The following is a 16,021-nucleotide window of genomic DNA, read 5'->3' as shown; positions in this document are numbered from 1 at the left end:
TACAGGGGAGTTTTTGGCTTTCAAAGGAGTCCACAGGACCTCCACCCACCCACTGCTCTCTAACTTGAGGGGTGCAGCCAGCTCTGCCATGCCCAGGGCCATTTGTCATCCCTGTGACTGCTGTTGTCTTTTAAGAAATATGAGACATTGAAATATGTTATATGGCAACAGAAACTACCATTTCTCCCCTTAGTAATAAGACTTATTTGCCACATACACAGTACATACTACAGAAACACAAGAAGCAGCCTATCTTTTCTGAGCTCTGTCTCTTTTTCCCCATCAAAACAAAATATTTTGCCTCATCAGTAGAATGAGTGTTCTCAGTAGCTCTTCTAGGAAGGCTGCAGCATGGACTCAGGAAGTGATTTCTTCATGCATCTTACATGGCTTTACAGTCCAAGGTAGCTGTGCTAGGTCTATTTCAACCTAAGTGTTAACATTCCTAGGAATACTTTGGTCAAAAACTACTGCCACTCCACACCACTCCACCAAAATAACATTTCTTTCATGTGCTGAGCACACAGCTCTGACAGCATTGCTTGATCAAACAGTAGTAACTTAGGGTCCATCAGTGCCATAGCTGATGATTGAACACAGCCATTACTGATGGATCTGAAAGCTAAGCTACCAGCTGGGTGCCCCTCTAGCTGTGAGGGGCAGACACTGCTGTCAGGTAGGGCAAAACGCGAGTGAATCTGGGGAACAACCTCACAGCTTTTGTGAAGTGTCTGCCAGGTGGGGTGAATGCTCAGTGCTGGCATTCAGCTCTGCAGTTCTGTTCTTGCGATATGCTTCCTTACAGCTTTGAGTCCTCCTCCCTCTTAACCAGCATCACTGCAGTGTTTCTCACCCCCTTTTCATGGTCAGCATCACTCTCCCTACTCAGTGGCTGTTATCCCTTGCTGCCAGCCAGGCCTACCTCCTGGCACCAGTCCCTGTCACGCTTGTGGCCTGTTGCGCTTATTGCCCCCTCCCCGGGAGCCGAGCAATATTCCTGCCCATCAGATCTGCCCCCAAATCACTTCTTTCCATTCACATTCCACTAACCTCTACCCAGCCACTATTCTTACCATCCTTTAACTTAGCTCAAATTACAGTGTAATTAAAATCACCATGGAACACAACTAAACCAACAAGATTAGCTACACAATCAGTTTGCTTTTTTTTTTTTTTTTTTGTAGCAGCCTTGCTAGATATTTACCTGGCTTCAGCTCTTTTGACTTTCAGATGGTTATGACAGGGACATATTTCTTTATGTATTGGGGACGATTCACGGTCCAGCAACAAAAATACAGGACACATGCATTCATGTTAATGAAGCAGAAATGAAATGCGCTTCCTAACTCTATTTTTACTATCTTTCTTTCAGCTTACCCTTTCATCATTGTTTTTTGCCTCAGATTATTTTCTGTCTGGTCTCTTCCATATCCAGAAAGTTATAGGGAGGAATGGACCACAAATACACCTACTCTGACTCTACAACTGACACTGAGCATGGGGTCCTGGGGTGATGCTGGGCCTTAGAGAATGAACATGGTCCTTGGAATTAGGAAAGTACACAGTAAGGGCAGGGAGAAATCAGCTCCATACAGATCATGTCTGAGAGCAAGAAAGGAGTGTTGCGTTCAGTTCAAGCATCTGCATGCCCAAGAATTAGAAATGCCTTACTGTCTGAGCAATACCTGATAAGTGATATCAGAAACTCACTCTGTTCAGTTTATCCAAGAGACGATTAATGGTGATCTGTTCACGTCCTCCAATTATCAAAATGGGGAAGAATTTGGGATAGTAAATTGCTCTTTAAGTTCTCAGGAAAAAGCAGTTTAATGAGACCTTCTGGTCTGAAGTTGAAAGAAGACAAAGACAGACTAGAAAACAAGTTCAATAGCAGCAGTAGATTCTCTGTGGGGTTCTTCGTTGGGCATCTGCAATCCCTACACATCTTAGTTCCACCTGAAGGCCTGGGACCTGCTTTAGGGGTGGCCAACAGACCAAGGGGTGCTGGAATTAATGCAGTTCTGGTTGGTATCCAGCTTTCCTAGGGTGAGTGCACCAGAAAAGAAACAGTAAATCAAGGAGGAGGAGCCTGCCATGTGGTTTTTAATATACTGAACCATTCTACAGGGTTTCTCACCTTTACAATGCACAATAGCTTTTCAAGCCAAGGAAATATTTTTCTTTGGGTTGACTATATTATATGCACATATTATCATCAGCATAAATCGACATGGTAGCTGGCTAGATATGTGTGTTGTGTATGAATCACTTAGGTAAAAGAGAAACTGAATAGGAACTAGACATAATTTACAGGTTTTGCAAGCTGGGGGGGTGGGGTGGAAGAGGCAAACAGGACATGCCTATGGCAGGTGGTGGTATATCTCCTACACATCCTGGGTCAAGAGGGTAATATGTGGTTCAGCCTGCCAGACCTCAGCTCACTTTACTACTAGTGGAAAGCAATAGTCACAGCACCTAGTTAGACACCTGCAGCAGGTGGTTTTAGAAGAGCCCTAAGAAGATAAAATGTCAATAGCACTGAAAAAAAAGACGACTTTTAATGAGACAGTAGGTAGCAGGTCACCCCATAACAAACGGTCGGCTCTACAGGAAATGAGTCTGTGCGAGGGTGAAGTTCTGGATGAAACACCTCATAACATGTAGCGTTAGTCATTTGCAGACCAGATTTCAATGACTGGAAAATTGCAAGGATAATGCCATTACTGAAACTTGGTGGACACTTACACTAGGCAGTTGTGGATTTGCTATATAGGACTGTTGAGAACAGTCCTGTGGGATTTCACAAAAACACACACTGATGAAAACATATTTTCTTTAGGCACAGGCAGTTCAGATTTATAAGAGTCTTACTCTAGTGGCTGTTAGAGCTCTGGGGAAATAAAGTTATCATGAGAAGACAAGCAAAACATGGAGGAAGCAGGGCATTTAACTGCTTGAAAAGCAATTGAGCTGAATTTCTCCATTATGAAGAGCAAAACCGCGAAGCTTTCTGGCCTTCTTTCCAGCACGTGCTATGGCAGTTGTTGCTGTATTCAGATGTTTGATGCTGTAGTTGTGAAGGTAAGAGCAGTGCCTCTCACCCTCCACAGATACCACTGCACACCAGTAGCACAGCTCTTAGTCAAGCCTTTGCTTATCACAGAGCTCAGGGTGAGTTTGCACATCTTTGTCCTTGCTTCTCCTGCACTTTAGGCTCTCAGGAGGTGAGCAACCTCTAGTCCAAAAGTACTATGAATGGGTGCAGTTAGTCCCATATGCAATGCCTTTGGGTCAGCGGGGGAATCACAGCCCAGCAGAGTGACCCCTGCTCTGTGAAAAACAGACATCTCCAAAGAGCAAATTCCTGAGGCAGATTTCACTCAGGATGCATCTACATTTGTGTTTTGGTTTGTGTTAAGGGTGCACTTTAAAAGGCACTCTCCCAGCTGGCTCCACTTTCTGTGCTTTGGTTCACATGCCCAAGCAGCCTGGCAGATGTGCTTCTATCGCCTGCTACCAGGCAGCCTGGCCCCACATGCACAGAAGCTGGCTGTGGGGTGTTTCATGCTATCTGTTTGCTCCAGGGATCTGCTTCTCCTGCACTGCCTGACCTGGTAATCTAGACTTGCAGAGGTGCAGCCATTATTTGGTCACAGCCGTGGTTCATCCACCTGTGATGTGTTACTCTAGCAAGGATGTGCAGAAGCACTGAATGTACTCAAAGAACTGGATTTGATAAATGGCTTAGGCTGGGATTTGATTGGCTGAATAAAACAGAGGTGACTTCAGGCATGGAGAGGCATCAGCTGTTGTCAAGGGCAGGAATGGTATTAAAAACTTGCTTCCAGTCCTCTACGGATGCAGAGGCCAGTGGTTCCCTCTCTGCTGGGACCCCACGGCCAGATGGTATCTCAAGACCCTACAAGAATCTGCAAAGCACAGTTACCCTCCACCATTCCTCACTCCCTTTCTACCTTGACCTCTCCTTCCCCACTTGGCCCACCAGCACATGCAGCGCCACCCCTCTTGGCCACAGCTGGTCTGATCAATATTTATTTGGCTGGCTTTTATGGGGACTGCTGAATTAAGGAAGAACTTACCTCAGTATAGAAGATGTCTGGGCTCAAGTGGTCACATGTTCTGAAAGGCCAAGTAAGAATGTCTACCTTGGCAATGCACATGGGTGCTCCATGTGAGGAATCTTGTACCCATAGGGAAGGGGAAACATGGGTCATCTAGTCGGCAGAAGGCATGACTGCCTACATCATGCTGTTGAACTTCAGTTACAGCATACAATGCAGCTGCCCCCTGGGATAACGCCCCCTGGGGAAACTGCTGGTCCCCAAGGCCAGACTAACCTTTCTGAGCCCCATTCCCTTTGACAGATGCCTTAGAAAGCCAGTCACTTTCACAGTATCACCTCTATATCTTTGGATGCCCTGAAACGCCACAGGTTCCCCTTGCCTCTGAGTGAGACCCTCTCCTTTCTGCAAAGCTGACCTTTGCTGTACTGGCAAGAGGAAAAAATAAAATACATTAGGACGATAAAATTCAGTTTTGTTGACTCTCCTGGGAAGGTGTAACTAGCTCTAGAGGTTTTTCCATGCCCAGTAGCCAAACATTAGTCTAAAAAGCAGTCCAACAGGGGTATTATTTTTCCTAAAGACTACAAAAATCCTTTTGTACATACAAAATATTTTGCTGATATGATTTTATAGCTTGACTTAAAGCAAATAGGCACATTAAAATTTAAGACACCAAACGACAACTTTGTTGTAGACATGGCCCTTACTTTTATTCATACAGTGGCAACTCATTATCTGGAACTAATAATGGGGACAGCCCAGAATGAAACCCTGAGAGCTGTAAATTAGCAAGGACCAGCTCTTCCAGATGTTCCCAGTGGTCACCACTCTGGCCCACTGAAAAGGCTGCAGCCCCTCTTAGCCCCCTTTTGACTAAGTCAAAATCAGCTAGGTTAACCAAGCCGTGCTCCTTCTCCACTCACATGGACAGAAGCCCTGACTTTCTAAGCCAGAGAGCAGGAACCGTTAGAAACGTGATAAAGAGCTGTGGATGGCTAGAGGTGGCATTTCACAAGTACACCTGAGCCAGAATAGTGCACTGATGTCTGGGAGCGCTGCCTGTAACAATAGAGGTGGTAAGATCTGTCATGAAAATCCTCAGTCTAGGTTAGCCAATTCTAATCAGGCCCAGAGTGAAGAAATGCAACATATAGTCAAATGCTCATTTAGGCATTTCTTTTACCAGTTTGGGAAGAAAGTACTATTGTGATTAATTTTCCTTTTAAGTATGTGCTGACATTTATTGATCAAAATTGTAGAAGATCAGATCTTATTAAATAGAATCCAATGTTTACTATTTTGATATAACTTTTTGTGTCATATTTATACCGAGAAAGCCTTACTGATAGGACAGCTGTCATTTCTGTTGCTTAACCTGTGAAAAGTAGAGGGGACACTGCCAATTTTCATACTGATTATACAGTGACCAAAACAGCCACATGTTAATTAGAAATGTTGTTTTATTTGAAATTTAGAACCAAGGTAGCTTGCCCTATCAAAGAAGAATTTTGTGAAAAAAACTGAACACAACCAAATTTCTCACACACCAACTTTGACTTCAGTGAGACACCTACTTTCAAGTATTACAACCGCTGTATCATGCTTTGACTTCCATGAAGTTTTCAAGACTTCTATGTGTAAGCAAAGCAGAGTATTTCTGCCACTCATTGTAACAACTATTCCTCCTTTTCTACGTCTGAAGCAGGCAAAGCTTCCACAATTACGCTTTTTTGGATTTCACCCAATTCCTTTCTGCTGTTCTGGTCAAAGTTTAATTTCTATCTTGCACTTCCTCTGTTACGCTGCTTTAGCAACAACAGTCCAGCTGTCCTGGTTTGTGCCTTCCTTGTCTAATGGGAAGAAGTGTCAAAGTCAAAGCTATGATTTACCCACATCTTTCTCAGTTTGCTGACTGCATCACAGACTGAGAATTCATAACCCTGTGTTTGATACGGTGTTTTGGAGCCCCACAGCTCCATATCCATATCCAATGATACACTTTTGGACTGTGGATGAAGGTAGTGTCCCCACCAGTGACAATACAGTCAAGGAGTAGAAGTGGTCTGCCATACTACAGTCACAGCTTGAAGCATTTTGTTTTCTGCCGCTGCCATTTTAAAACAACTGATACAACAAATGCCATAGCTGATCACATTCCTAATCTTTATCTGTTTGTGTGTCTCCTCTACCAGTTATGTTTAGCAACCATCATCTGTAATACTGATGTTCTCCATGCATTGGTAGAATGTTAGGGGTGGGAGAGAAAATTTTCCCTATATGAAGTGGAAGAAACAAAGCTGATAATTCTATACAGCATGTTAAACCACCAAATGGGGTGATATTAGTGCTATGAGCATGTGTTGATGAAGACTTCCTACGGTTTGTTATTCTATTTCTAGTCTTGTACACTTTCACAGAGGCTGCATCTTAGTTGAGTATGTTCTCTGAATAAACTAAATATCCAAGTGAAGAAATTAATTTTTGAAAAGCTGATTCTTACTTACAGATATTTGAAATCTTGCTCCTAAGCGAAATTTCAGCTAAGCTGATATCTATCTGTTGATATCTATATCAGCTCAGACACCAGTAACCTCATTTCTCATAGACTGATTTTTGAAAACAGTTTACCTCTTTGATCACAAAACTTGTGAAATAGTGGTACTACATCAGTGGAAGTCAAATACTAATGAACAAAGCCCTGAGGCTTCAGACAATGAATCAGAGTAGTACTAAAGTAGCTTTTAATTTTTGCATCTTAATATGTTTTCTTTTTTATTTTTGCTTTTAAAAGTCTGGCTCTGGAATTAGTTCTGCTAATAGTTAGTTCATGAACAAATATACCACTGTTTCCATCCTTTGATTCTTTGGGAAACCATTACTTTTCTCAATTTTACATAAAATACTGTGTGCACATTCATGTGTGAGAATTAATCATCGTAAATTCATGTTATGTATTCTGCAAGGTTTAGCATAACCTTGCTTTAGCACGGCCACTGGGAAGCACTTGTGACTAATCCTACCAGGTATATTGCTCTTTTACCAAATGACAATGGATCTGCTTCTATGATGTTCAGAAGCCATCGAAATAATGATGAACTTCTGTGAATGTGACTCTGTTTGGTCCCAGGCAGCCATGGAGGAAACATGCCAAACTCCTCCTGATGACAGCTTCTCAGAAAGGACTGTGACCGTTTGCGCTGGTGGCTGGCTGGGCAGCACACCAAAGCACGTGCACAATTGTAACGGTATGCTCCAGGACGCGTTGAACAGGGGTTCTTGCAGGCTTTAAACAAAATATGGTGGTTTCAGTTTATACATTCGCAACTTTTCCAGTTTCCCTTAAAGTTTCAGGTTAAAATTTATGAGAAAATAAAAGGTGATTTTTTTAAAAATAAAAAATTAGACTAAACATTCTCCCTGCCCCCCTCTTCTGCCAAGGGAGGAAAAGAAAACCAACCCCAGATGAAAGATGGCTTTTCCTTTTCCTTGAGTTATTCTATTTTATCAGTTCAGTACACCTTTTCAACCTGTTTTCTTTATTGCCTGGCCCTGCACTCACCATCAGGGTTAGTACCTACTCATCACAGCACGTAGTATGACTAAGAGTAAAGCACTGCAGGATTTGGCCACTATTCCTGTATTTGACAAATTTTACAACCAAGTCTTGGCTACCAACATGAAGCCCTAAATTCTGAGAACACTTCTGGCATTGCATTTCTGATGTTTAGTTGAATAAAGTTACCGGGTAAATGTTACCTTAAAATTGATTAACTTAATGGCAATAATTTATGATTAACGGAAAAAAACCCAAAACCACACAGCCTTAAAAACCAACTCCTTTTGCAAAGACTATTTTAATAAAGAGATTATAAAATACAAAAGAGAGAGACAGGTAACCCGAGATGCAATTTTGGAATGCAAACTTTTAGTTCAAATGTGCAAGCTCGAACTTAACAAATGTTTAAAATATTTGAGTTTTTCAAATGGTGCCAAAATAAACCATGTCTTTTCTAAAGACTACATATTTAGCTAGGCACTGGCAATGTAAATCTTTCAACCATTTCAAGTATTTGTTTAAAAGCCTCCCAGAACATGTGTGCTCCCAACAAAACTGAAGAATGAAATGTTTAGACCGCTGAAGCTCAACAGCTGACTTATAATCAACCTAATACGAGAACACCGCTTTGGTTTTTTGGACTCGTGAATACATTTTATTTGCCAACGCATGAGAAGAACAAACAGAGAAAGTCCAGTTCTGCAGACCTCATGTGAAATGGTACAGCGATAAGAGTCAGCACATGTAACGCTGCGATCATAGCAAGCACAGTATCACAGAAATGGCTGGTCAGTGATTTCTTGTGCCTCATGGTTTATTCTTGCATGGGAGGAAAATCTTCTGGGGTACAAATTAAAAAGACAAAAACCCAACAAACCTAACAGCCTTCATCTGGAATTATTCCAAATGAAAACAAAAGCACAGAGAAATCCTGACATTTAGATAGGAAGTTCATTTGTGTACGTGGATTAAAGATGTTACAAATCTTGATCACGTGATAAGAATATTTATAAAGCCATTTAATTTGAAAATTAAGGTATCTTGTAAAACATCCTGTGATTTGGAATAAATAAATAAATAATTGCACCTGTGACAACATATTGACATTACTAAACTATTTCAATATGATGGCTTATTTATAAAAGCAGTTTTAATATTCCCCTACATTAATGATTAACTAATGAATCTTACTTTCTTGTGAATAAATTTAAAGAGGAATCAAACCGACTTCATCTACAGGATTCCACTAACAAGACTGAGGGTGCTCTGAACTTTTCAAATATCAGGAGTTTTCCCAACACTAGTACAGAAAACCATGCTACCAGTTTAGGGCTGCGGGCTGAATGAAAAACAGTACAAAATGACTAAAGGTCCACAGTTCTTTTCTGTTAAAGTTGATTTGTCACAATATTGTTAATTAGTGAGGGCTTAGGGAAGGCTTACTATGAATATAATTACAGTGCTGAAAAGCATTAATAATGCTGTTATCCTGAGCCAACATGATGCTATTTACATATTTCACCCTGGCATATACCACAAATGGCTCCCAATGTATAACGTGCTGCAGGATCGTCAAGAGAAACACAAAAAATCTCACAGGGGAAGGATGTTTCTGAGTATCTCAGTCCTCTTCAAGACAGCAGGGACACTAATTTGACCAGTAATTACAACCTTCACCTTAAGCATTGCCTATGATGAGCCACCTTTCATCATGAACTGCTGTTCCACTGGGAGACAAATGAATTGCTACTCCTGGTACATAACCTGATGAAAGCTCATCCTTCTCTCATAAACCAGGACAGAAGTGACAATTGCATTTGTCTGCTATATAGGGCAGGCTTCTTTTCACCTTCAGAGCTCTGCATGGACAACGATCAGTTCTCAATGAATAAGCTATATGATAAAAACCACTTAACCCTTGTTATCATTACCACCATACTTCTGCATGCCAGACCAGAATCCCTGCCCTCATTACACTGCAAATCTGGGTTCAATGGGGCCAGAAATTCACCTGAGGGCACTAAAGGCTGGGCCTGCATTACTGGGCCTGTGTGACTTTTGCTTTTCACTTCAGCTGGTGAAGAAGCAAAAGCGTTTTCACGTTAGCCACACAGATGCTTTTACAAACTCCCCCGAGGAGCCTAGGCACCTCTTCAGGGGCTGCATACCTTTGATGACTGTCACTAAGGGATTTGCCAAAGACCACACACCAGGTTGTTAGCAAGGAAGAGTGAGAACCCAACCGTTTCCAGATCTTTGCCCCTCAGCACAGTAAATTTCCTGAGGTCCTTTTCAAAAAAGACAAACATCTCTAGCTGAATTTTAAAAATCAACACCTATTTTAATTATGATTCAAAGTCATTTATGTACAGGATGATAAAAATCCCTAACTAAAAAGCTCACTGAATTTCAGGCTACTTGGTACAAGTTATATGACAGAGTCAGGAAATATTTTTTTACTTAGGTACAATGTGTCAAAAGAAAAATTAAGAAGCAAAATTATCACCTGATTTCACCAAATCGAGTATTACCCACAACCAGATGTATCTGACATTGAGTTTGCTAGACTGCTTTTGCCTGGCCAATCCTACTTTCCTAAACAAAGCCAGCTGACACAAGAGGATGGAGGTCAAACAGTCTTGCCGTATGAAGCCTGAACTCACAAGATTATTTGCTCAGAGGTGGAAAGACTTGGGGCAAGGTGAGGACTTCTTCATACTCCCAGGGGAAGGAGGAACTTAGCACATTCATGCATGGAAAACAAGCCCTGATTTAGTAAACTCGCATTTCCAAAGTGTCCTGATATTACCTGGGATAGAGTTCATTTTCTTCCTAGTAGCTGGTATAGTGCTGTTTTTGGATTTAGGATGAGAATAATGTTGTTAACCCACTGATGTTTTAGTTGCTAATAAGTAGTGCTTATGCTAAGTCAAGGACTTTTCAGCTTCTCATGCTCTACTGACTGAGAAGGCTTGAGATGCAGAAGAAGCTGGGAGGGGGCACGGCCAGAACCGCTGACCCAAACTGGCCAAATGGATATTCCATATCATATGATGTCATGTTCAGTATTTAAACTAGGGGAAAGCTGGTCGGCTGCTGCTTGGGAACTGGCTGGGCATCGGTTGGCAGGTGGTGAGCAATTGCATTGTGCATCACTTATTTTGTATATTCTTTTATCATTATTATTCCACCCTCCCACCCCCCACCCCCTTTCCTTTTGTGTCATATTAAACTGTCCTTATCTCAACCCACGAATCTTACTTTTTTATTTTCCCAATCTCTCCCCCATATCCCTGGGTGTGTGGGGGGTGAGCGAACAGCTCTGCGGTGTTTAGCTGCCTGCTGGGTTAAACCACAACAAAAAGGAGCAAAGAAGCTGTCTCATAAAAGCTGCCAAGGAGTAAGACGGAAGATCTTTACATGGAAAAATAAGTAATTAAAAGTTAGATTAAAACAATGGTTAAGAATAAATGTATAATTTTCATAGTGAAGGAAAGTTACTTTATTATCCTACAGTCATCTTCGCCCCAGAGCCCATGTTGTTCCACTTAACTAAGAAATCACCTTGAAAAGGGGGTTAATTTGGAGATAGTGATATTTCATACCACCATATTCAGCATGGAAATGCTGATGATACTATGTTGCTGTGAGTAATAAAGATGAGCTGTGAAAAGAGATGGAATAGGAGCTCATGGTCACCATGGGATGCATGCTAAAACAACAGATGACGTTCAGTACCCATAAATGCAAAGTTATGCATTCAGAAAACAGTACTGTCTTCACACACCCTATGATGAACTCTGAGCTGAATATTTTAACTGAGGAATGAGATCTAGAGTTGTTATTATTACAGAAATATTAATTCCAAGAAATAACCTGTCATAAAGGAAACCCAATGCTAAAAATGATTACAGGTTGCAGAGAGAATAAAACAGACACCATTATGACAACGGTTAAAGTCACAATTTGTCCCTATCTTGAACACCAGGCACAAATCTGGTTGTATCTCAGTAAAGACACTGCAGAACCGGGAAAGAAATAGTTTAGTATAACAAGGCCAATTAAAAGCATGAGATAGCTTCTTTACAAGAGACTAGGGGTTCTCTCTGGAAAAGCCATGGTGCAGGAAGGATGCCAAATATGTAAAATCAGCAGGGACATGGGAAAAATATGAACAGGGCATGGTTGTTCACCATTTCTCTAATACAAAAACTAGATGATAGGAAATGAATAGAGCTGGTTCATAACAAAGAAAAGCAAATATTTCTTCACTCAATGCATCATTAACTGCATAAGCCCTCGTGACAGGAACAAGTAGATGCTAAAAGTTTAAATAGATTCAAAAACACGTAATGAAAAAATGCTGTTAAATACAAAGACACCACCTCTGGCTCAGAAAGCCCCTAAATAACATATTGCTGGGAGACCATTTGGGAGAAAGGTTACTAGAGCTGGCCTGACTTCATACCCTTTCCCAGGCATCTTCCACTGGTTATTGCCACAGGCAGTCTGTGGGCTAGTTGGACCTTTGGTCTAGCACAGTACGGTAGCCATTACATTTTTATCTTTGTTCCTTCCTCACCACTTCCTTAGAGCAGAAATGGTTCAACAGCACTGACAGCTCAGGAGATCTTGTCTTTCACTTAGTGCACTAAAGCTCAGTGAGGACAGTAGAAAAAAGAGCAGCTGAGCTGCCCAAGTGCTGGACAGCAGCACACAGGAGATGGTGAAGGGGCTGGGAGCAGCGGGGTGACAGTCCTCTGGTCTGGAAGCACGAAACTTTCTTCCCACTGAGTAAGTGTGGGGGAGAGACTCCAGACTCACTGGCTATCTTGGGATTGACCCAAGGTCAAAAAGGAGCACTTCAGGGGTTTCTAGAAGTGCTTGAAGGAATGCTACTCATCTCCCTGCAAGTGGTTAGGTTTGGTTGACTGAAACTAGGAGGAGCTTAGGTCTGCAGATGACGAAGGTTTAACATGGAAGTGCTTGAAAGGAAAAACAGGCACTGAAATGTCTCCCCCTATCCAAAACTAATTTTTTAGTTTCTTCAGCTAGACTGCCCTATCATGACATCTGTAGATGCAAACATTAAGAGGGAAAACAGCATAACAACATTAACCTCAAAGCAGAGCAGGCAAGTGGAAGACTTAGGAGCTACATCCACCCTGCTTGAGCTGGCTGGTCCTGGAAGTAGCAAAAAGCCCACCGTGCTCCTGAGATTCATTACCGAACTTGGGCTGCTTACAGATTACAGATGCCCTTCTGAGCAGGTTTCTACAAGTGCTGACCTGACATTTCTGCTCACTTTGGGTCATGTGACAAAGACATACCGAATACAAGGAGATGTTTGGGTCACAAATATAACTCTAGGTCTGACTCTCCTGTATCTTTAAGGTCAGTAATGTCTGTGTACCCCAAATTTTCCTCCTCACCCCTCAATTTCTGCCCTCCTTGTAGGAGTCCATCCTTCAGCCTTTGAGTTCAGTCCCACGGCACCTCAGGTGTACACAAAGCAGAAGGTTAGCAGTCTGGCCTCAAATCCCATCTGAATGGTACACCTGTGCTGCAGAGAAATCAGAGGTCTAGAAGAAGGAGGCAAATAGTCCTGTAGGGAAGGGGTGAGTGATGAAGCTTACACTGAAAAGGTGAATTTTGACTCTATAAGGTGGTTTCTGAATATCTGAGAGATTTTCTGGCATAGGAAATGACAGAGGAGTGAGTAAAAACAATACAGGAAACCTTCCCCGCTGTCTGAGATACTGTACAACATTATAAGGCTTTCATGTTGCAATTTATGAAGCTGTACATCCAGTGAAACCTAACTGTAGATTTCTTTTTAATGTATGCTGAAAATGCCATGTACTAGCAGCAGCTATTCAACCGCTGTATAAAGCTATACGTGTATCGTTCCCTTAGCTGTAGCCACAGCCACTAGCTGCAATTCAATGGTGTATAAGTAAGGAAGAAAAAAATACCCAATATACTAGCCAGAGATATTTCTCGAATGTGAACCTACTTTATCAATTAATATATTTAACATGCAAATACTGGACTGTTTGCAGTCTCACAAATAACATAAAGGATTTAAATTTTGAAATTGCTTTGCAGGATTTTGCACCTGAAGCCTGCAGTATTCGAAAACATGATCAAGCTGTGCCTTGCAGCAGACTGACTACAGTCTAGTAACACTGAGAGGACAGACTGTTAAAATAAGCGTCTACATCATTTTTCACAGTACACAGTGCCACAATGCATCTGCTTAAAAACAAATATATATTTGCAGTGAAACATTTCAACAAATCACAGAACTCAGCAGCAAAGTAGTTAAACATTTATGATTTGATTTTATCTCAGCTTGGAATGTCGCTGGAGTGTCCCACTTCTAACAACTGTTTGCTAAGTTAAGGCTTTAGTGTTTACACAGTGCTGAATGAAGCAGCCTGGTCACCAGATGTGAATGCTTCCTTAGACTAGAGCTTTCAATCAGATCACGGTCCTAATGGTCCCTGCTCCAACCTTCTTCCTCAAGACGTCCACCAGCCTTTCCAACCTGAGAGGGGGCAGGGGAGAGGGAGAGGAGAGAAAAAAAAAGGAAGCTAACGTTAGGAATGTTCTGGCTGAAAGAGACAGTGTTTGCACTGAACCAAGCTGTCCTGGTGGTGGTCACGCTCAGAAACAAAGCACTACTGTAAAAGACAGACATTAAGGGAAAATGCAGACAAGTTACTGAAAACTTTTTAACCTACAACCCAACCCATTTGCAGTCAGTGGTATATATCAACTCACTCTTCTTTTGTAGTATATGTAGTATCTGAGGTCCCTGTAAGGCACTAACACAAACCCCTGTGCAGCAATCCTGTGGCACATATGCACTTTGGTGTAAGCAAGACATTAAATTCTTGTGCTTTTGAAAATACGAGTGGTCCATGGCTCTTGTTAAATGTAACACTTAGCTGTTGTTTACCCTTAAAAAATACCCTGCCTGTTATCCAACAGATAATTTTATTGTCCAGTTTATTAATTTATGCCTAAAACCCCTTGTGTTTTATGTAAAAAACTTTGTCAAAATACTCAACAAACCAAGTTTCTGAGGATGTGGATGATGATAGCTTGAAGGTGGCCCATGTGATTATTATATTGACACAACTACAGAAAAATTAACAGTCTAAATAAGTAGGACAGAAAGCTGCCTAATCCTCTCTTAGCTTTAAGGCACAGGCTATAAGCATGTCCAGCACCTCACTGGCTTAATTTGTTCTTTCCTTTTGTTAAACTATGTAGGCAAATGCAAAGGGATAAGTTTGTTCAGCATTTTCCATTTGCACGCATTCATCTTCAGCACTCCAGTAACCATGCATTCAAGCTATTTCTTCAATTTATCTATGTTTTATGGAATCCTCCAGTGAAAGCTCTCCCACAAATAAACTAACTATATAAACTATATAAAAGCAGAAACTGTGTGTAGTAGAACACTTTTAGAGCCATGTTCAGCATATTATACAAACAACTTCCATAATGGATAAACAGAGTTGCAAGTTCAAATAGCTGTATTCACGGTTGCAAAGTTGACCGTTTTTTCTTATCTGAAAAGACAGGTTGCTTTGTTTTTTTATATATATTATACAACATGAGGAATGCAGGTAGGAAATAAAAACCCCACAGCTTTATCAAAACTGCAAAATTAATTTTATCTCATGGATGCATTAGTAATTTCAGTGCAGGAAAACTAGTTAACACGTCTTAGATTTATTGCCACAAGTCATGACTAATGCACATGGTACGTATTGAAGCACTCTTGTTTTCCAGGAACCACCAAGCACCATGAAGCTACACCTTTCATTGTACTCACCAGGTGACTTAATTCCTGAAACAAGATTAAGAATTCACCACCCTAATGTAATTATCAGACAGCAGGAAATGTATGTGGAAAGTTCAGCTGGTTCTAGCTGTTCCACAGGGACTCTAATGGAGTGAAAGCACAGGTGAAAAACTACTACTTCGCTACTCCTCTCCCTTCAGTTTTCCATGTATCACTTTTTAACCAACTAGTGCAATTCTTCTTTATGGAGGCAGCACCCAGACAGTCATAACTCGGTGCAGTCAGTCCATGCAAGTATAAAGACAGGGCTTTCACAGATTATTTGCTCCTGAAAGTTCTCTTACAGTGCATAAATCAATGTTTTCTGGGTTCTGAGGGTTTTAACTCAGTTACCGATAGGTCATAGTTTCCTCAGCCTCTCTTACTGAGAAGTTTCCCTGTTAAATCAGTTGTTAGTCCATGTGCAATTTCAGAAAGCAATGGCAGATCAGTCGTCACTTTTAACAGCATGTATGTTCAGAAGCATTGAGGCTTTCCCAGCCGCTTTAACTATCACTGAAG

The 16,021-nt window shown here is 41.4% G+C and overlaps 1 protein-coding gene across 15 annotated transcripts in view; it reads right to left on the bottom strand.

Annotated features, from left to right (window-relative positions):
• Window positions 1-7,920: 7,920 nt before the first annotated feature.
• Window positions 7,921-16,021, bottom strand: part of MIPOL1 (mirror-image polydactyly 1) — a 201,633-nt gene continuing 193,532 nt past the window's right edge. For all 15 annotated transcript variants that reach the window (XM_075103412.1, XM_075103414.1, XM_075103421.1 and 12 more), the window contains one exon: window positions 7,921-14,191. In XM_075103412.1, coding sequence (XP_074959513.1) covers window positions 14,125-14,191 — 67 coding nt within the window. In that variant the 3' untranslated portion in view covers window positions 7,921-14,124. The remainder of the gene's footprint in view (window positions 14,192-16,021) is intronic.

This window comes from Phalacrocorax aristotelis, chromosome 9, assembly GCF_949628215.1.
Source record: "Phalacrocorax aristotelis chromosome 9, bGulAri2.1, whole genome shotgun sequence".
NCBI lineage: Eukaryota > Metazoa > Chordata > Aves > Suliformes > Phalacrocoracidae > Phalacrocorax > Phalacrocorax aristotelis.
Note: the sequence above shows the minus strand (reverse complement) of the source record. Positions and strands in the feature narration are given on the sequence as shown.